Source organism: Tursiops truncatus, chromosome 13, assembly GCF_011762595.2.
Source record: "Tursiops truncatus isolate mTurTru1 chromosome 13, mTurTru1.mat.Y, whole genome shotgun sequence".
Classification (NCBI taxonomy): domain Eukaryota; kingdom Metazoa; phylum Chordata; class Mammalia; order Artiodactyla; family Delphinidae; genus Tursiops; species Tursiops truncatus.
In genome coordinates, this window is record NC_047046.1 from 72751874 (window position 1) to 72774857 (window position 22984).

Here is a 22984-nt window from a genome sequence, read left to right on the forward strand (position 1 = left end):
AAACGTACAAGTGGTACTACAGATGGAATTTTTAAAATACAGTCATTTGGTCTAGTTATTTAACATAAAAATGCTTAATCTCCTGCAGTATAATTTGTAGGTAGACTTTGATACAAAATTCTTGTTACACTTTTCATGAATTATTCTGCAGTGGAGAAGAGGTATTTTGTTGTCAGTGCCTTAATATCCGTGATTGCAGAGCTGAGCATTCAGCACTGAAACACTGGACCACACACTTAGCTTTTCCTGGATGATGGAGGCTGAACCTTCCCTTGAAGTTGCTGCTTCTCCCAAGCCAAGTCTTGCTTGAGCCAGAATGTGTTAAGTGATACAATGGGAGCAATACCCATGCTTTCTGGTTGGCTGTCTCTTAATGATATCAGTTGTAGAAATGGTACCATTTCTACTGAAAGTCAGACTCTTTCTAGAAAGGTCTCCAGATCTACCTCTGCCCTGACCAGTTTGCATTGTTAATTTAATACAGTCAAGAAGTAATTACTGGGGCTTCCCCGGTGGCGCAGTGGTTGAGAGTCCGCCTGCCGATGCAGGGGACACGGGTTCGTGCCCCGGTCCGGGAGGATCCCACATGCCGCGAAGAGGCTGGGCCCGTGAGCCATGACCGCTGAGCCTGCGCGTCCGGAGCCTGTGCTCCGCAACGGGAGAGGCCACAACAGTGAGAGGCCCACGTACCGCAAAAAAAAAAAAAAAAAAAGAAGTAATTACTGAGTTCCTGTTATGTCCCTAGCCCAGATAAGGAGTATTCTAGGTGTTGAGGGAGATACAGAAAATAAAGAACATGATCTATACTCCAAGAAAATTACAGGACTTCCCTGGTGGTCCAGTGGTTAAGACTCCAAGCTTCCACTGGGGGGGCGTGTGTTTGATCCCTGGTGGGAGAACTGAGATCCCACATGCCGCGTGGCCCGACCAAAAAAAGGAAAGAAAATTATAAGTCCCTTAATATAACGGGAGGGGGAGAAGACTGTAAATGGAATCCAAACACCTATCAGCTACATGATTTTAAACAAATTGTTTAATCTTTTAAAATTTGATTTCCTCACTTATTAAATAGGTCATTTAAAGATTGTTATATGGGTTAAAATCAGATCATGTATATGAAGGTGCTTTGAAAACCATGAAAATGCTATGCAAATATAAAATTCCTGTTTTTATTACGATCACTTTTATCAGAGAAACTATATCTACGTAGAATCGTAAAATGTCAATAAAGCAAATACTGTATATGACTTTAAGTGTCAAGGGTGCTGCTGTAGGATTTCCCAGCAGGGTGAGGCTGAAGTGTGTTAGAAAACTAGAGACCAGGTGATAAGTTGCCACAGGTTCTGAACCTGAGATAAGCCTGGAGCCTTGGTGAAGATTTGGGTAGAGGGAAAGGAGATCGTGACCTGAGCAGGGTCATGGAGGTTACAGATAAGCATGTCTTGCTCTGGAAGCAGGAAAGAGAGCAGAGTCAGATTTTGAATACTTGACAGAGTATAAATTTTACTCTTTTAAAGTATACAATTCTTGGGCTTCCCTGGTGGCGCAGTGGTTGAGAGTCCGCCTGCCGATGCAGGGGACACGGGTTCGTGCCCCGGTCCGGGAAGATCCCACATGTCGCGGAGCGGCTGGGCCCATGAACCATGGCCGCTGAGCCTGCGCGTCCGGAGCCTGTGCTCCGCAAGGGGAGAGGCCACAACAGTGAGAGGCCCGCGTACCAAAAACTAAATAAATAAATAAAGTATACAATTCTTTTAAAGTATACAAGTGGTTTTCAGTGTATGCACAAAGTTGTGCAGTCACCTAATTCCAGAACATTTTCATCACGCCCCCAAAAAAACCCATATCCATTAGCGGTCACACCTCAGTCCTCCATACCCCAAACTCCTGGCAACAACAAATCACTTTCTGTCTCTGGATTTGTCTGTTGAGGACATTTCATATAAATGGAATCACTCCATGTGCGTCCTTTTGTGTCTGGCTTCTTTCACTTAGCACAGTGTAGTTAAGGTTCATCTGTGGTAGCGTTACTTTTACGGCTAATGAGTCGTCCACTGTGTGCATATAGAACATTTTATTTATCCATTCATCAGCAGATTGGCATTTAGGCAGTTTTTGGATATTACGAATAGCACTGCTATGAACATTCGTGTGCATATTCTTCTGTGGACACTTGTTTTCAGTTCTCTTGGATACTTCCCTTGGAGTGGAATTGCTGGGTCATATAATTCTGAGTTTCGTTTTTTGACGAACTGCTTAACTCCAAAGTGCCTGTGCTATTGTATATTTCTGCCGGAAATAAACAAGCTTTCCAATTTCTCTACATCCTTGTCAGCATTTGTTACTGCCTTTTTGATTATAGCCATGCTGATAAGTGTGAAATGGTATCCCATTGTTTTGTTTTGCATGGTTAATGATGTTGGGCATCTTTTCATGTGCTTATTTGCCATTTGTATATTGTCTTTGGAGAAATGTTTATTCAAATCCTTTGCCCGTTTTAAAATTGGATTGTCTTTTTATTGTTGAAGAGTTCTTTATATATTCTGCATACAAAGTGTCCTTACAGATACAGGATTCATCCTTACAAATATATATGTCCTTATAGACAGATAAGTATTTTCTCCCGTTCTGTGGGTCGTCTTTTCACTTGATCTTCATGGCTTAGCGTATTAAACCCACTCCCTTTGTCGTGATTTTCAAAATGCTATCTGTGCACGCTTACTTTCATTTCCAGTGATCATTTAATTCCTTGCCAGGCTAGTCTCCTTTCCATTAGCTGTCATTCCAGGCCCAAGCTTTGTTTCTGTGCATCCTGCCTGTAGCGCACCTTGCTTTCTCGCTGCCTTTCCAGATCGTACCCTTTCTCTCAAGACCGTCCGTTATTGCTTCACCTTACACTGATATTCCTCTCTGCCCTTTATTCATTTCATACAGGGTTGCCCTCGTCACATGATGTATGGTATTTAATTAGATGCCGACTCTTCTTTAAGTAATAACGTGAGCGAGCCTGAATGAATTGCAAGACCCTCAGGGCCAGGAACTCTGTCTTCGTTTCTGTTTCATTGTCCTCACTGCCTACGTGATAATATTCAGGGCTCACTTGAGGTAGAATAAACCCACGCTGAATATATGGGTGTGCCCCTTCTGTCATTTTTTACCCAAAGCGATACATATGAAATACCCATTTTTCTCATTTAAATAGGAGTTCAAGAAAAGTAGGCAACCTGGATCCTGCCCTCTAGGGCCAAAGGAAGCAAGTTTTCTTGGCCTTTTAAAGCCACATTCTTGCTAGGGGTTAGGGCTGTAACTACAAAGAGTTAGAGGGGCCTCCCTGGTGGTGCAGTGGTTGAGAATCCACCTGCCAATGCAGGGGACATGGGTTCGAATACTTGACACTGCAGTGGCTCTTCCTCTGAGTTGTGTTTATTCCTTCATCCATTAAATACTATACTCCTGCTGTGTGCCAGGAATGCGCAGATAAATGTAAGACTACCCTGCCCTGAAGAAGTTTCTGGTTTCACAGAGGAGACAGATGAGTCAGCAAAGAAGTCCTTAGCCTTTTTTTGTATTTTAACATCATGAGATAAAACTGCATTCCATATGATACCATTGGTTACAAATGTATTACCTTTATGAATTAAAATACACTTCTGGATAGCATCTTGATGTTGGTTGAAAATTCAGTACTTAAATGAAGATGGTTGTCAAAATAATGTAATACAAATTCAGTTAACACTGAGTTGTGTTTATAGTTGCACATCTCTTAAATAAGCATGCATTAACATCTTTTTTTCTTAAAGAGTGCTACGTGTTCAGAGTGCGATTTCTCTTCTTTCCTGCTTTTCAGGACTATTATATTATGCAGGACACGGTTATGAAAACTTCGGGAACAGCTTTATGGTCCCTGTCGATGCTCCAAATCCATATAGGTCTGAAAATTGCCTGTGTGTACAAAATATACTGAAATTGATGCAAGAGAAAGAAACCGGACTCAATGTGTTCCTGTTGGACATGTGCAGGAAAAGGTAAACTGTCCATTCTTTATATACTGAAACTTGTTGGTCAGTTAAATATCAACCTTGAGAAGTTAAATCTGAAGGCAAACCTCTGCATGGTAGGAATCACTTAAGTTTGTGAATTTTAGCTTATAGACTGAAAGTGATGAAGAAGAAAACTAGAGGAAAATATATTTTCTGTGTGTGTTTTACTTTTTCCTGTCTGCTCTAGGACAAAAGTGAAGAACAAAAGGGCATGGGTATTTTCTCATAATAGAAAAGATACAGGGGCTTCCCTGGTGGTGCAGTGGTTAAGAATCCACCTGCCAGTGCAGGGGACACGGTCTCCAGCCCTGGTCCGGGAAGATCCCACATGCCACGGAGCACCTAAGCCCGTGCGCCCCAACTACTGAGCCTGTGCTCTAGAGCCCGCGAGCCACAACTGCTGAGCCTGTGTGCCGTAACTACTGAAGCTCGCGTGCCTAGAGCCCGTGCTCCGCAACAAGAGAAGCCACCGAAATGAGAAGCCCACACACCACAACAAAAAGTCGCTCCCGCTCGCCACCAACTAGAGAAAGCCTGAGTGCAGCAACGAAGACCCAACGCAGCCAAAAATAAACAATATAAATTAAAATTTTTAAAAAAAGGAAGAAAACATACAGCTCTTCAGCCTGCCTTTAGAACGTTTCTAACAATCCCTGCAGCTGTTCCTCCAGGAATTAGCAGAGACACCATGCATGGAGTGAGGGCCTCTAGTTAGTCATGGTATTGCAGACAGAGAAAGTTTAGCTGAAGCAGACGTTTGAAGATTTGGATCCCCCTTGTCTGCCATTGTGATACTGAGGAGTGGAGCCAATGATGCTTCTACTCAGATTTAGTGTTTTGCTTGCTCAGCTGTTACCAATCAAAATCCAATGGCCGAATTCAAATGTAACTCCAGTTTTAAAGCTAACAAGAAAAAAGGTGTGAGTCTCTGCTGTCTCAATAGTTTAGGAGCCCTGGATTACTTTTGGTAAATATGTAGCTAATAAGATAAAGGAATTTGAACCTATAATTTTAAGTTATGTGTAATAGGATAGTATCATGTTTGTTATTGATGTTCTTTTAAGAATGCTGTTTTAACTTTTCATATTTATATCTGTCCTTCTCCTCTCTTACCTTTTAAATAGAAATGACTACGATGATACCATCCCAATCTTGGACGCACTAAAAGTCACTGCCAATATTGTGTTTGGATATGCCACGTAAGAAACTTTTATGTTTATGTTGAGGATTCCTTCATTCTTCGATGACTTCTTTTTGATTGTAGATTAGAAGCCTAGAAATATCCGTAGCCATCTAGGCATAAATTTTGCCTCGATATTTTTTTTTTTTTTTTGCGGTACGCGGGCCTCTCACTGTTGTGGCCTCTCCCGTTGCGGAGCACAGGCTCCGGACGCGCAGGCTCAGCCGCTATGGCTCACGGGCCCAGCCGCTCCGCGGCATGTGGGATCTTCCCGGCCCAGGGCACGAACCCACGTCCCCTGCATCGGCAGGTGGACTCTCAACCACTGCGCCACCAGGGAAGCCCTGCCTCGATATTCTTGATAGAAATTTTTAAATAATTGACTTCAGCACTTCGTAGCTTGGCATCTTCTTTTTACTAAGCAGCAAAGCATTTAGTTCTTGCTTAAAGATTAACTCTTTATTTGGGATGCCATGAGAGAGGCAGGGGAGTACATGAGGCTCATCAGTTTTTGCAGAAGCCTCATGCAGCAAGTGTTTGCTTTTTTAAAAATGTCTTTTTTCAGGTGTCAAGGAGCAGAAGCCTTTGAAATACAGCATTCTGGGTTGGCAAATGGAATCTTCATGAAATTTTTAAAAGATAGATTATTAGAAGAAAAGAAAATAACTGTGTTACTGGATGAAGTGGCAGAAGGTAAAATAAAAACTAAAGAGAAAGCTACTCAGGGTTCTCTGTTGGGTCATTATTTTATTCCTATTGTTCCTATTCCTGTGCAGATTTGGAATTCGTATTTATAAGACAATTTTTTTTATATAATGTTCACAACACTCAGGTTTCCCTCCTTCCTTCCCTGTTGGCTTAGCTACATGCATCTGTGCAGTATTACTTGAAGTACAAGTCTGACCCCAGACATGGTTGTGAAATAAATGAAGTTTGATCCTCAGAGCTCTTCACCTTGTTTCTATGCTTAGTGCCTGATGCTGCCCGGTCTGCTTATTTGCAAAAAAAAAAAAAAAAACTGTCTAATGAGCATCCTCTTTCAGGATCAGACAGATAAACTTTACAGAAATGCTGAGACCCTATGGGGAAAAGCTGGGTTCTTTTTCTTTTTTCTTGATGAACTTAGTAGTTTTAAAATTCTGCTTTAAGGACAGGATCCTAGAGGTCTAACACCTTGTCTTCCATTCCCTTCTATTCCTTCCTTCCCTGCCTGGCATAATGCTGTGCTCGTGTCAGGTGTTGAATAATCACGTTACAGCTGTAGATTGACATGTGGTTTTTGAAATGCCATTTTACAAGTCCTATCAAAGAGAAGGCAGTTCTTTTACAAACTGGCTCACTAGCAAGTGGAGTTTCATGGATGTTCCTAAGATGGCAGCTTGAGTGTATGGTATCTGAGTGTTTCACGACCTGCTGTTAGTCACATTCGTTTATTTTCATGTTTTTGTCGGTGTAGATCCCTTAGCTGGATCACTTAACTACTTTCCCCTTTAATGTAGACAGTCAGAGCTTCGGCCCTCCTTCTTCAACCAAAGAAGTTCTGCTTTTATGTGTTTTACATATTGTGTGGGCTTCTATTTAAGTTCTCATTTGAAGACAAAGTTCTGGCGCTTAAAAAAAAAAAATTAAAGCCTTTGGAGTATGTCAGTTATTTTCAAAGTGAGATCTGTGAAGGTGCTTCAGAGACTCTAAAATGCTTGATTCTAATTTTAGTCTTTAAGATATATTAACTATCTTAACACTTAGTAAAAAGCACCAGTTCACCCACATATGATATATACTTTGTTGTTATGGCAATGAGTGGCATCCCAGTATGTGCTGTGAGTTTATATTTGAACTTCTGGATTATATTTTTATTTTATTATATATTTGAACTTTGGATCTTCTGGATAACTTAAAAATATTCAGAAAAAATGTAAGTATTCAAAGATCATAGACCAAATGGTCAAGGCAGAAAAACTACCTTTCCAGTTTCAGTTGTGTACCCGTGAAACAAAATATGAAATAAGCTGACTGCTGTTACAAGGCTCCAGCTGTTAATCTGTGACCCCGGGTTTTGATTTTTGTACTCCAGACAGCATTATTGTTCAGTTGCTTGAAATTACAAAATAAATTCTTTCCTATCTAGTTTTAGCAGTATGGCATTTAAGGGACCCAAAAACCATCTTACTATATAAAACTCCAAGACCTGCTAGAAAAAATTATTTAATTAGTATTTCATTTTTAATGATGTAAGTCCCTTAGAACGTACTTCTGACAGTTTTTATTGTGGAATTAGTTGTTTAACATGAATCTCAGACCTTGACAGTAATCTACATCCAATTATATGTTCCCTCTCTCTCTTTCCTTGCCCCCCCTTACATGGTAACCATCATTCTAAATCTTGTTTATCATTCCCTTGATTTGCTTCTTACATAGTTTTAATTGAGTTTATATTATGTCTGCAAGAAGTATGTATATTTTAATTTTAGTTGTTTTTAACTTTATCAAAAGATATTAATTATGCTGTGTATTTGGGACTTGAAGTTTTTCAATTAATGTTATATTGCTAAGAGTAATGCATATTGTTGCATGACTGTGGTTCATTCATTTTGACTGTATTATAATATTCTACTGTGCAAACATACTAGTTTTTTCAGCTGCCCTCCTGTTGAGCATTTGAGTTACATCCCAGTTTTTGCTATCGTGAACAGTACCACTGTAACAATCTCTTATATGTCTCCTGGAGTATGTATGCAAGAGTTTCTTTGGGGTATAAATCTAGTATTTGGAATTACTGGATCGTGGGGTGTGTCAGTATTCAATTTTAAGAAATAATGCCAAACCGTTTTGCAAAGTGGTTGCACCAATCTACACTTACCCTCTTCCCCGTAATGTACAAGAGGTCGTGTAAATATGCACTCTCTTCATCACTTCATATGTCAGACTTTTTTATTTTTGCCAATCAGATGTGTTAAATACTATCTCACTGTGGTTTTGATTTGGGTTTCCCTGATTGTTAGTGATATTGAACATGTTTTTAATGGCAATACGTATGTCTTATGAAAATCTGCTCGTGTCCTTGGTCCATTTTTCTATTGTGGTGTTTTTGCTTTTCTTACTGATTTAGAGGAATTCTGATATGTTCTTGATGTCGCACTAGCTAGGACCTCTGAGACATTCTTGAATAAAAGTAGTAGTGGTAGACATTCTTGCCTCATTTCTGATTTTAAACGGAATGCTTCTAATATTTTCACATTTAGAATCAATGAATTTAAATCCAACGTGATAACCTTTTTCCTTCAACTAGAAAATTTAGTTCAACTACATTTACCGTAGGCTTTTCGTATCTGTTTTAACCATTTAATTTTTTATTTGGCTCATTCTTCCTTTTTCATCTTTTAAAACATTGATTTCTATATCTTCTCTCCTACAACAATATAATTTTATATATGCTCATGACCCTTAGGCTCCCCCCCAACCCCCAATATGTTGATATAACTTAGTTCTCAATTGTTTGATATAGTCCTCCCATTGTGTGTGTGTGTGTGTGTGTGTGTGTGTGTGTGTGTGTGTGTGTGTGTTTATAATAATCATATATATAAAATCACACTCTGTCTCTCTTTCTCTGACCTTACTATTGGTGAAAGAAAAACATTTGGAATCTCTTTGTGAGCAAAAGGGATAAAGTCTTAGAGTTTTATGTCTCTTTTTCCCAGATAAGTAACTACTTTCCCAAGACAGATATTAATTTATTTTTATTAATATATACAGAAATGGGATAAATTTATTGTAATGTATTCATACAAAAGAATATCTGGTTTTATAAATTTAAATTGAGATTTGTTACTATTCATAAGTCTCTAAATCATGTTGAATGAAAATAGTATTACAAAAATATGTGTGTAACATTTTTGTTAAGCACAAAATCTAAAATGTTCGCACATACTATTTACCAGTATCTACATGAGTGAAAATTAAAATATGCATAAGAATATACAGAGTACTTTGGTTACTTTGAGTTGGGGGAGGACAGTGATGGTGCTTTAACATATTGGTAGTTTTAACACATTATTTCCTTTTTTAAAAATAAATCTTAGGTAAAGACAGCATGATATTTTAACTTGCTCATAGCTGTGTCATCATTTATTATGAGAATGTATTTATCATGTTGAGAATGGATTTCTCAACAGAGTATAGACATAAAATTATGACTGCCCATACAGTAAAGAAATATACTTTCAGCCCTTTGTGAATTTCAAGGCTTAAAATATTGGGGATTCATTAAGAGAATTATAGAAGATAAAAGCTAGAAAGGGGCCTTTAGAAGTGAGCTGGCCCAGTATTTTTACCTTTTTGCTCACTGCTATATCCCTAGCACCTGGAACCATGCCTGGCACATAGTAGGTGCTTGGTAAATATCTGTTGAGTGAATAAGTGATATTGAGGATATAGTGTGATTTGTAGAAGAGTTCTTGGTCTAAATGAAAGGATGTGGTCTTAAAACCTATATTCACTTCTTATCTTTTAGATATGGGTAAATGTCACCTTACCAAAGGCAAACAGGCTCTAGAGATTCGAAGTAGCTTATCTGAAAAGAGAGCACTTACGGACCCAATACAGGGAACAGCACATTCTGCAGAATCTCTGGTGCGGAATCTCCAGTGGGCCAAGGCACATGGTACAGTAAAGTCTATTTTCTATGAGCTGTTTCTATAATATGTTTATATAAAATCGTAAAGTGTTTTTCCTTCTGAACATATAGCTTTCCTCCGAATTTTGTAAGGAAAATATTTTAGCCTAGTGAGTAAACCCAAGACTAAGCAAAGGTTTCAGTTATAGATATTACACTGATTTATTTGATGTTGGAAATATTAAATTAACCCATTATTTTCACATTTGGTAAAATTAAAATGATCATTCTTAAATTCTATCTTTAAAACTATTTTCAATTTGTCTAATATACAATCCCTTAGATTCTCCTATATTGTGAGATGTTGAAATGTGCCATTTTAAAAATCAGAGAGTCCCCTACTTGATAAACATGTTTTCTGTAAAATGGGGACAAGAAGTAGTGCTTACTTGATAGGGTTGTTGATATTGAATGAAATCACATGTAAAGACACAAACATGATGGTCAGCAAATACTGAATGTTTATAAATATTACTGAGCATAACTGAGCATTGTCTCCTAGACATTTGAATCCATGGGTGGGTGAGCAAGAGAAAGAAGGTGAGGCAGAAATCATCTGTAACTTAATCACCTCTGGTAATTCTATGTGATTTAGTGAAAAATAAGTTTAATTATTGGCTGAAATAATAGTTGGTTGAATCTTCTATGAATCCCAAATATCTATGCTGTGGATACATTATTAAGTAATAACTGAAAATTAATTGTATTTGTTGAACTCCTATATAATGTCTTATTTTTCGTAACAGTCTGTTCTCTAAGATACATTTTTGGTAAATTAACACATTGAAGCACATTAAATAAAACTATTTTCATGAGGAGTAAGGAAACAGTGGAAATATATCTACAATTGTATGTATACTTTTGATTACCACTATAAAAACTATGTATGCAGAGGGACAATAGCTGTAAGAAAATAGAAAACAAAAGATACTTGCTTGACCAGTAGAATATTCCACCCTTTTTTAATGTGTGTGTGTGTGTGTGTGTCTTTAAACAATGTTACTTATATAACATTTTTAAGCAGCAGAAATAGCTCTAATTGTATTTTGCCTCATAAAGAATATTAGTTTGCCACTTAACATCAGAAAACTTACGAAGCATTCTTTAAATATTTATAAATTGTTTTTTCAGAACTTCCAGAAAGTATGTGTCTTAAATTTCAATGTGGTGTTCAGATCCAATTAGGATTTGCAGCTGAGTTTTCCAACGTCATGATAATCTATACAAGTATAGTCCACAAACCACCTGATATATTAATGTGCGATGCCTATGTTACCGATTTTCCACTTGTAAGTCTTTTTCTTCTATTTAAAATATCATGATATATCCTTACTTACTAACAACTAAGTTTTTGAAAATTTAGAAGTTGATAAATGTAAAGGCAATATATATATATATTACACTTACAAAAATATTTGCATTTCAGTTATGATAGTCGTTAATATTTAAAAACTAATTGCCAAAATACCTTAAATATGTTAAGTTTAGGAATGTCTGAAGTTCACCCAGAAAAGAAGGATTTAATTTCCCTTACCCTAAATAGGATATCAAATATGAAGGAATAAAATGTGCTATACATATGTCCAGAATAACTTCCTTTTAAAAACGTTTCCAAGGACGTTTCCAAAAAAGTTACTACAACAGTGTAAGTCGTATTTGTCAAGCTATAGTAGTATATTGGAAGAATAGAAACCTAGTTCCAAAACAAAACATTTATTTCGTATTGGCCTAAGGAAGCCACTAAACTATATCCCTCGTTCCTACATAGTTGTAGTAAATTGAGGCGTAAGCACGGAGTAAGGCAAACAATCCAAAACATCTCCTTTGCTTCTCCTTCATGGAGGACATGTGCTCAGTGTGACCCCCAGAATTAGACGGGTCTGTGCACCAGTCCCGGCAGCTCTGGACCCGGGGTGGCCCCCGGGCACTGGCCAGGCGGAGCCTGAGGGCTGCTCTCTATAGAGTCACAGAGTAGATCCCCTGCTCTCGACAGCTGTTGCCTCTAAAAGAAAAACGGGAAAAGCTGCCTTTGGCATGTCTACTTATTCCTCTTAAACATACAAATCACATAAATCCCTCTGCACCTTCCCAAAAGTGATGAATGTGGAAGGAGAGAATCCAGGAATCTAACACTAGTGGGGCTCGAACTTAAAAGGAAACTTCAGGACACTTAGAAGTGTTTGTAGGAATAGTTTGAAAGTAACTGTCCTTTCAGAGCTAACTTCTTAAGTGTATCGGTGAGGAATTTAGAATTTACTCTAGAATGTTATTTTCATTGTATCTCTAGCCCTAGGTAAGGGATTACCTACTCTGACCACAGTTCATCAGAGAGCAGTACCTGTTAAGATGTTTTATGGTCAGGTGATGTTGTGACTTCCATTGATTTCATTAATAACATTTGCTGATTTTCACAGGACCTAGATATTGATCCAAAAGATGCAAATAAAGGGACGCCCGAAGAAACTGGGAGCTATTTAGTATCAAAGGATCTCCCCAAGCATTGCCTCTATACTAGACTCAGCTCACTGCAAAAATTAAAGGTTATTACTTTTCCTGTCTATAACTACTAAGGGAAAACTTTATGAAAGTGAAAATGCATTTTTGCCTGTGAACCTTGGATTGGTCCATAGATGTGCTGCTGCTTTGCGTATTAAGTTGAAGTAGAGCGAACGGCTGGCTGTGCAGCAAGTCTCATTGGCCTTTTGCATGTTGTATCCTGTCCCTGATAATGGCCTGAGGATTTGTGTGTGAGAATGCAAGTAATTGCCCTCCACGGTGTTAAAAAGTTAGAGACAAAAAGCATAGTCTACTTGTAAATATCTTAGCATTTTCAGTTAAGCATTTCCTATTTCTGACTTTCTACAAAACGTAACAAATTAGAATTGGAATTTAGTTTGATCTCTTTTCATCTCTCGTTGACCTTAAATCAGAAACTACATGGTACATGGTCTATAGGGTTGAGCTTTCTAACAGAACCAAATTCTTGCCAAACTGAGTTTTTATTTATAGCCAAAACCTGGGGAATGAAGTGAGCACTGTTGACGAGGACAGTCATAAACCTGCCGTTGCCCCGTCCGTGGCTAATCTACTTCCACTCTCCTTGTATCTTTGAACTTCTGTCCATTATCTGATTCAATTATACTTCTCCACCTATGGTTGTGATTATTCTGTAGTATTTTAAAACAGCTAAACAAAATTTTGACCTAGATGTAAAGCCAGTTATTGTTTCATTAAAAGATTATTCCCCATCTCCAGTAATAGGGAAAGATCGTTTCCCAAGCCCCACTGCTTGGAAAATACCTTTTCCCTGTTCATCAGGAATACAATACCAGATCTCTATGATTTTGACTATACTAATTCAAAGTATTGAATGAGGGAAAAGGAAGCTAATTCTAGCCGACCTTTCTTAGTATAGGGAAGGTGTAAAGGATACCTTGAGGGTCTGGAACCTGGGAAACAGGAGTGAGACTGGGTTTTTGTTGTTGTTTGGTTTTGTCTGTATGTTGTGTGAATGAGAGTCTAAGATGGATATACTTTCAGGGTTGATGAAGATAACAAACCTTTCCTTTTCCTTTTCAGGAACACCTAGTCTTCACAGTGTGTTTATCGTATCAGTACTCAGGATTGGAAGATACTGTAGAGGAAAAGCAGGAAGTGAATGTCGGAAAACCTCTCATTGCTAAACTAGACATTCACCGAGGCTCCGGACGGAAGACTTGCTTCCAAACTTGTGTTATGTGTAACAGCCCTTACCAGAGCTCAACAGCTGTGTCCGTGGGAGCTGGCCATTATCGTTCATCTCAAGACTCATTCTGTGGTGTTTACCATTCACATCTTAGTAACTCAAGTAATGCGATGCCGTCAGATAGTTGTCGTTGCAGCCGGACTGCAGATGCATTTATTTCAAGTCATCATACCCACCATTATTCATGTCAGTTTGGCAGAAGCAATGTGCCAGTAGAGACAACTGATGAAATACCATTCGGTTTCTCTGATGGGCTCAGAATTTCTGAAAAGTGACCTTTTTGTTTTTGAAAGTTATCATAATTAATAGATGTCTCATCCAACAGTACTTAACATAAAGTGAGATATTGGGGAAAAGCAAATATATATACATGTGGAAAGAAAAAATTAGTAACAGCTGTTTCATGGCAAACTCAGGACTTTGAGATGCTGGAATTATATTAACTACGGACTTCCTCTTTTAAGATTCTGTGAATTGGTTGATTTGTTCTGTAAGTATGAAGTACGGATGTGTATATGTTTATGTGTATATAACGAAAGTGTTTTCATTTTGACCACTCTGAAGTAAGAACAGTGGGAATGGCATTACTGTAGAATAAGTTGTTGTATTTTTAGAGCCAGAAAATGTACCTTGGTGGTCATCAGGCTTAACCTAATTTTATCAGTGGGAGAAACAGATTGAGGCATCTTGTTTAAGTTAGAGCTGAGACCTCCAGGCTTCTATTCCAGTGTTTATTCCACTACACACTGCCTTCCTGACAGGTTCTGAGACAGGTAGTATTTTGGTAGATAGATTTAAAGATATATAAATATGGATATCTGTATATAATCTAGAAATGTATGGACTTTAGTTTGTGATTATAGGACTTCGCTGCAAATGCCAGTTAAGAGGTTTGTATGTAAATCTTATGTATAACAGGCTGAAATTTCTTAAGGTCATGAAAGCACATGAGAAGTGACAAGATGTTTGTCTATGTTAAAGCCCTAGACAGCAGAATAATTTTGCTGCTGGATGACCTTGGTAGCTGTTTACCTGAATCTTACAAATATTGGACATGTCTTCCTTAATAAGGTGTATTTTCTCATTTTATTGGCCTTAGGAGAGAGTCACCTTTGGTTCTACCTAAAAGCAAGTTTAAAAAGCAGCTGGCAATAAAAAGGTTGAATTAGTAATTTTAAAACATCCCACAAAGAAAATCCCAGGCCCAGATGTCTTCACTGCTGTATTCTACCAGACATTTTTTAAAGAAGTAGCACCAATCCTTTGCAAACTTTTTCCAAAAATAGGAGAACACTTCCCAACTCAATTTTTTGAGGCCAGTATTACCCTAATACAAAACCAAAGACATTGCAAGAAAACTACAGAGCAATATCTATTATGACTATAGACACAAAAAATCATCAACAAAATACTAGCAAAATATAAAAAGGGTCATACACCATGACCAAGTGAAATTTATCCCAGGAATGCAAGGTTGGTTTAACATCCAAAATCAAACATAATGTGTAAATTATCTTGTTATTCACAATAGTTATATTCTATAATGTCACTATGAATACTGAATTAGCGAATACAGAGCCATTGCTCCTAGGGGAAATGTGTGTGTTTTACACGTATACGTATCTCAAATAGACTGTAACCTTAAATCCTAAAAACAACTTATCCTGGTAGAGTCTATTTATTTTATAAGAGACAAAATGAGGTTCAGAAGTATTAAGTGACTTGCCTGAGGCCACCCAACTAATGGGCCAGACTTGGGATTCAGACACATCCAACTGGCCCCAGAGCCAGAGCTTCTTGCACTATACTGCCTTTCCCCATGCCTTCTCCATCCTCTGGTCATCTCTGCAGGAGAGCTGAAACAAGAAGGCAAAGCATTGCCTTGTTTGACCTCAGCTGAGACCATGCACCTCAAGGAACTCAGTTTTTTTCACCTGTCTGCACATGTCCATGAATGGTCATAAAAGTGCTGCCAGTATTGACGTTAGGGTTATAAACAAATTTTAAATAAGTAAATTGGCAAATTTACAAACACAGAATCATGAATGAGGATCATGTTCCTAAAGATCAAAATTACCACACTGTCTTGTCTTAATGTATACAGAAAAAGCTTTGATAAAATTCAGCACCCTTTCATAATAAAAATACTCAAGAAGCTAGAAATAAAAGGGGAACGTCCTCAGGATGATAAAGGGCATCTACCAAAAATACACACCTACTTAAACATCATACTTAATGGCAACAGACTGAATACTGACTGCTTTCCCCCAAGATCAGAAATAAGACAAGGATTTTCATTCTCACCACTTCTATTCAACACTGTACTTGAGGCACTAGCCAGGGCAATTAGGCAAGAAAAAGAAAGGGCAACCATATTGGAAAAGAAGTAAGACTATATGTATTCAGAGATGACATGATCTTGTTGTATATAGAAAATTATAAGGAATTAATTTCAAAACTAATGAGTTCAACAGGTTGCAGGATAGATACAAAGATCACCATACAAAAATCAGTTTTATTTCTATACTAGCATGGACATTCTAAAATTGAGATTTTTTTTTTACTCCTGTTTATAATAGCATTAGATGAATAAAACAAAACTACAGAACATTATTGAAAGAAAGAAGATGTAAATAAATGGAAAGACATCTTTGTTGGTGGATTGGAAGACTTAACACTGTTTAGATGGCAGTGCTCCCCAAATTGGTCTACAGATTCAATGCAATTCCCATCAAAATTCCAGCTGGCTTTTTGGCAGAAATTGATAAGCTGATAAAATTCACATGGAAATGCAAGAAACCCACAATACCCAAAACAATCTTGAAAGAGAACAAAGTGGGAAGATTCACACTTAACCAATTTTAAAACTTATTACAAAGCTATAGTAATCAAAACAGGACAGACATTACAAAGGAATATAAAATATAACAGTCCAGAAATAAACCCATACATTTTATGATCAATTGATATTTGGTAAGGGTGCCAATACCATTCAATGAGGAAGAGTAGTCTTTTCAACAAATGATCCAAGGACAACTGGATAGCCACATGCTATCCAGTGGCTATCCCTGGATAGCCACTTACGGTACAAGGAAGGCTATCCCTTCCTTATACCATACACAAATTTTAACTCAAAATGGATCATACACCTAAATAAGAGCTAAAACTATAAAACTCTTACAGGAAAACAGAGAAGTAAATCTTTGTGACCTTGGGCTAACCAACAGCTTCTTAGATACAGCACCAAAAGTACAAACAAGGGGAAAAAAATAAATTGGACTTAATCAAAATGAACTTTTGTGCTTTAAAGGACACCATCAAGAAAGTAAAAAGACAACCCACAGAGTGAGAAAATTTTTGAAAATCACATCTGATAAGGGGTTTGTATCTGGAATATATAAAGAACTCATAACTCCTAATAATGAGCCTTTTATATGCTAGTGCTTAATTATGGTTTCTGTGGAGCAGTAACCAGTGGACTTTCTGTGATGATGGAAATCTTGTATATCTTCACTCTCCAATATGATAACTTCTAGTCCCATGTGGTCATTGAGGAGTTGCAATATAGCTGGTGTGAGGAACTTTTTTTTAATTTTGGTTTTAATTTAAATAGCTACATATAGCTAGGGGCTTCCATATTCAACTGCGCAGCTGTAGAGAATGGGGCTAGAAGTTAGGTAGGGTAAAGGGACTTTTTGCCTTTCACTTTATATTTTTCTGTACATTTGAATTTTTAAACCAAGCATGTATTTATAATTTTAAAACATTAAAAAAATAAGAATGGTGCAGTTTTTTCATCTTTTCCATCAGCCATGCTTTTATTTTACTTGAATCTCTCACACCAATTGCTTTGTAATATTAGCATAGGATTTTTTTTTTATATACATCAGGGGAATTTAGGAAAGGTAACCTATCCATACCAATGACAAAGTGAGGAAGAGATTAGGATAGTAAAGGCTCACTAAATCCAAAGCTAATACTTGATTCTGGAGAAGGTATTTTCTGGAAAGTAACTTTAAAAATTATAAGTTACATGTTTTCTAATAAAAGAAAAATCAAACCTCAATACATGGGATCATTTGAATGTAAAACATTAAAGTGTTGTTCTTCCAGAGGTGAACAGGTAAATAGAGGTATAGCCTTAGGAAAGAAAGTCTTTAAAGAATACTGAAAAGGGGCATTTAGACCTTTTGTTTTTCCTTGATCTCCAAATCTAACTTGCACGTGAAGCAACAATGAAGTGGTCTCAGTAATCACAATTTTTTTCAACTCGTCAAACTCAAGAAATTCCATTATGTATCCATAGCTCAGATAACTGATATATTGACACATAGATCTGCACCAGTTCAGTGTCAGGATGAGATCTGATTTTTTTTTTTTAAGGCCCAATAAATTTTAAGTTGTTTCCTGTTGTTTAAGCGTTCCCCTGGTATTTGTATGCTGTTGCTTTCAACTACCAACTGTTGCCAAAAACTCAGGATTTACACATTACTTTCATGTATTTCAACCTGTTTTTCTAGCTTAACACTGTGAATTTTATCCAGGCCTAACCACAATAAGTTTTCAATACTTGCCCTTGAATTATATGACATATTTCTCATATTGATAAGCTGTTAGTAAAGAAAAATACACCCAGAAGTAATGTTTGTATAAACGTTTTTTTTTTTTCTGTTTGACAGCATTAAAAACATTTCAGCAGACACAAAGTTTGGCTTTACTGAAGTCTGAGTCCATCCAAGTGGTGTGACTTAGTGTGTTATTTATCTTGTGTATGCTTTTTCTATTTCTTTATCTGTAAAATAGGGATGATGATATAATATCATAGGGTTTATAACACTTTACAGGGTTGGCAATACTCCAGAAATTCCCGTAAAGCGCCAGCCTTTTTAAAAGGATCATCATTCTCCATCTGGCATTCTCAAAATCGTACCAGTCCCTACACGGGGTGTAGTATCTGTTATTAAGGTACTTCCTACAATGCACTTTTCATAGTATTGGCAGTGCATATTGGCTTCCAAAGTAAGTTGCAATTGAATTTTGTTCACTCCAAATTCACTTTTCAAAAAGTATGGAAATTGAACGTCCCCAGCCGTTAATGTTACATAAAGTACTTTACACACAAAAACAATTTGATTAGCAGTGTTTCTAATCGGTGGGATTATTTGTCTTCGCTTACCTGTATTTTCCAGTTCTTATACAGAGAACAAGTATAGTTTTAAAATATATTGTTTAATATTCTGAGCATCAATAAATGTTTTTGAACACATTGCATTTGCATTTTTTCATAAATGCAATCAAGTTTAAAAATGCAAAGGGTCTCATATAGGGGTTTTTTTGTAAATTTATTTATTTAGTTTTCGCTGCATTGGGTCTTCGTTGCTGCACACGGGCTTCCTCTAATTGTGGCGAGCAGAGGCTACTCCATGTGGTGCGCGCGTGGGCTTCTCATTGCGGTGGCTTCTCTTGTTGCGGAGCAGAGGCTCTAAGTGCTCGGGCTTCAGTAGTTGTGGCACATGGGCTCAGCAGTTGTGGCTCGTGGGTCTAGAGCACAGGCTCAGTAGTTGTGGCACATGGGCTTAGTTGCTGTGCAGCATGTGGAATCTTCCCGGACCAGGGCTCGAACCTGTGTCCCCTGCATTGGCAGGCAGATTCTTAACCACTGCGACACCAGGAAGTTCTCTCATGTGGTTTTTGATGTCATAATTCATACATAGGTGCTTTTTTAAATTTTAAAATTGAGATGTTCCCAAACTCAAGAGAAAAGTTGCAAAACTAATACAAAGAATTCCCATATTCCCATCACCCTGATTCTCTAAATACTAACATTTTCCCATATCATATCATTTTGTCTCAAATGTATATGTTTGTATGTATATCTATATACATATATGTATGACATTTTTTCCTGAGCTGTTCGGAAGTAACCCTTTAGCCCCTAAGCAAATACTTAGGTGTGTATTGCCTAAAAACAAGAACATTCTTGGTAACACACTGTCAAGATGACACTTAGGATTCCAGAACCTCCCTCTGCTGTGGCCTGACCGCCAGGAACGGAGGGCTTATCTTGTTTGTCTCCCTTCCCTCAGGGATCACCATCCTGTGCTCCTGGTCCAGTATCTAAAAACTATTGTTTCTTGTATTTTGTCTGCTATTTTGGTTGTTTAAGATGGGACAGTACCTCCGGCCTTATCATTCCATCATGGCTAAGTGAACATTCGCAAGTAATTTTTAAAACTAATCACATATTCAAAAATACTTTCAGATGAGTTTGCATATATTGCAAGAAACTATTACCAAACCAGGGTTCGTGGCTCAAAGCACAGCAAGTCAACCCTGAAACACCAAGGTCTGCAGCAGAGAAAGGGTTTCTTTGCAAGGCAGCCAAGCAAGGAGACGGGAGAACTAATCTCAAATCTGCCTCCTGGAAGGCAAGGGGCTTTTATGGGATAAAACTGAGGGAGAGTGGGGAAAGGTGATCTGAGACAAGAGAAAGGTGAGGTAGTCGTCATTCTGTGCAGGTGCAACTAGGCTTCTTCACAGGAAGAGTGTTGAGAAAATGGTAGCACCAGCACGATCAGAGGGTAGAGTTCTCGGCTCTCTGATGTCAAAAGGTCACCAAGAGGACATTCACACACGCCCAGCTGGAGGGTCAGTGGCCCTAACCAGTCTTAAGCGGCTCGAGAGAGTACAGTTCCAGGAGGGCACAGTTACCCAGCCGGCAGCAACAGTTACCTGATTAGATTCAGAGACAGCTTCTTCAACAGAAAAAGCAAAGTTCCCTGGACAGTGAGATCCATGAGGGGAGGACAGGGTTAGTCTTACTCATCGTGGTGCAAGGCACATAGTAGGTGCTCAAAAATAGGTCAAAGGAGTGGACATCCAACCAGTCTGTTGTTGGTCCCGTGTCCCTTTGCCGACAGAGGCAGGGAGGGTTTGTCCATCCCTTCAGAGTCTGGTTCTCGTCTAATTCTATCGAGACGTTGATCTTCTACCCGCTAACCTGCCCGAGGGTCCTGTGCTTTGGTTAATATGTACTTGCCGCTAAACTAACTCTTCTTCACCGCTAATGACTTGGTGCTGAGTTGGCCTCAATCTTTAAAATCTTCCATTGAAATGGAAGCCACCTTGGTCTCTTTTGAGAAGAAGTGTCTCTTGTTTTATCTATGAGCAAATGAGGTTCCCAATACAAACCCCAAAGAAGACATCAGCATGGTTGTAACATGGGCAACAGGCACTGAAGATGGGGGAACTGGGTTGTGAATTTACAACATGAAACCAAAGGGTTAAGTTTAAACACCTGTACTTTAAAGATGAAGGCAGTCAGAGGCAAGGTGGGAATGGGGAGGGCCAGGTGCAGATTAGAAATTCAGGAACCTCTTTTGATGGAGCCGTCAGAAATCAACCTTCCCCTTGTAGACAGAAAAAGAATGATTCACCAAGAAGCTTCTGGAGGGCTTACCTGGTGGCGCAGTGGTTGAGAGTCCGCCTCCCGATGCAGGGGACACGGGTTCGTGCCCCGGTCCGGGAAGATCCCACATGTCGCGGAGCAGCTGGGCCCGTGAGCCATGGCCGCCGAGCCTGCGCGTCCGGAGCCTGTGCTCCGTCCGCAACGGGAGAGGCCACAGCAGTAAGAGGCCCGCGTCCCGGGGGGAAGAAAAAAAAAAAAAAAAAGCTTCTGGAAAGCTGAAGTTATTGGGGGAAAGACTTTAAAAACAAGAAAGAAAATGTCTAGGACTCAATACAGTGATTTGGAGCTAGAAAGCAAAAATATACTGAGCTGGTATTTGCACTTGTGGTGAAGATTCACACATAGGCCTTCGTGTGCGCGTGAGCAAACGCATTCCCTTCATGCTTTTTCTCTGGCACTGATCGTGTCTTCCTCATAAGCCCCCAGTCATGTAGCGGTTTGGGGGATGAGTGGAGAACAGTTCTCTCTCACTAAGCTGCCTCTGGTAGGTGGGTGGGGACTGGCTAGGCCCCGTGTCCCAGAAGGGAAGCAGGGAAACAGCTCCCGTCCTCACGGTTTCCCTCGGTTTGTTCTAACCCAACCCCGAGGTTAGAAGAACTCGAGTTGGGATTACGTGCCCCCATGAGCCCCGACTCCGTCAGCCCTTTTGTCCCAGCATCTGAGGGCCGGGTCCCCTCGTCCACACCCTCACACACTCCCGATTTCCGATTGTGCAGGTAAGACTCTGTTCTAAGAAGAAAGGAACTTAGAAAACTCAGTAAAGCCTGACTTTAAAGATGACTGCCCTGCTTAAATGAAAATAAAACCAAACACCTGTTTTTTATGTTTGCTTTCCTCCGTACAACTCTAATCACCATCCCCATGTCATCCCCAAGGCACCCCCCTCCCCCCAGTTCCGAGATGCTTTGGAAGCAAATTGAGGCAGAAGTGGAGAGACAAGAATTTTTTCTGGTAATTCCCTGTACCCACCGTTGGTAACTAGGGCTTGTTCCTAGGACTTCGGAAATAAATTACTACAAACTGGTTAACTTAAAACAATACATTCTCAGTTCTGGAAACCAAAAGTCTGAAATCAGGGTGTCCCCAGGGCCACACCCTATTTTGGGGCTCTAGGAAATAATCTTTCCTTATCTTTCGACCTCAACTACCAACATCTGCAAAGACCTTAGTTCCTCTCACGTTCTGAGGTTCCAGGTGCATATGAACTGGGGGGACGCTTTTCAATCCACTACAGCAACCCACTTTTCCCCAGGCTTCCCCTCTGGCCCTCCTTCCCCGCAGCCTGCTATCAACGGAGGATAAAACTCAGTACAACGGGGAGTCCATCCCTTGCCCCTGCTCCGCTCTTGCTATTGAACCAAATTCCCTCGCCCAAAGCCCAAGCAGCCATAAACGCCCAGCCCCCAGTTTGTGGAAGTTTCTCCGCGAGGCAGCCTAGCGAGGAGACCGCGGAACAAGCCTCAGAGCTACCCCGCCGGAGGCCAGGGGCTCAGGGTATTTATGAGATTGAAGCAGGGCGGTCTGAGGCACGGGGAGGGTGGGGAAAGGTGATTGGAAATAAGAAAAAGGTGAGACACTTGTTCTCTCCACGTTCAAAAATGGAGGCTCTTCGCACGATCTGAGGGTGGAGTTTTCGGCCCTCTGACGTCAAAAGGTCACTGAGCGGACACTAGCGCATGCCCAGTTGGAGGGTGGGTGGTCCTAACCAGTCTCAACCAGCTCAGCTCCAACTAGACACAGCTGCCTCCAAGTTCCTGGAAAACATCTTACTGTTTATGCTACGTGCCGTTTGGAGGACATACAAGTTCTTGTAGCAAGCACTAAAGCAAGCTTGATTAGTGAAGGCAGGTTCCAAGTGTAATGGATCTAGCTAATGATT

The 22984-nt window shown here is 39.3% G+C and overlaps 1 protein-coding gene and 1 long non-coding RNA gene across 7 annotated transcripts in view; one reads left to right on the forward strand and one right to left on the reverse strand.

The window, feature by feature from the left end:
* Positions 1-18903, forward strand: part of MALT1 (MALT1 paracaspase) — a 59573-nt gene extending 40670 nt beyond the window's left edge. For all 6 annotated transcript variants that reach the window (XM_033837803.2, XM_033837804.2, XM_019937130.3 and 3 more), the window contains 7 exons: positions 3848-4025; positions 5165-5239; positions 5786-5913; positions 9731-9880; positions 11024-11181; positions 12307-12432; positions 13472-18903. In XM_033837803.2, coding sequence (XP_033693694.1) covers positions 3848-4025; positions 5165-5239; positions 5786-5913; positions 9731-9880; positions 11024-11181; positions 12307-12432; positions 13472-13912 — 1256 coding nt within the window. In that variant the 3' untranslated portion in view covers positions 13913-18903. The remainder of the gene's footprint in view (positions 1-3847; positions 4026-5164; positions 5240-5785; positions 5914-9730; positions 9881-11023; positions 11182-12306; positions 12433-13471) is intronic.
* LOC109550291 (uncharacterized) overlaps positions 1-22984 on the reverse strand; it is an 86181-nt gene that overhangs the window by 38960 nt on the left and 24237 nt on the right. The window lies entirely within an intron of this gene.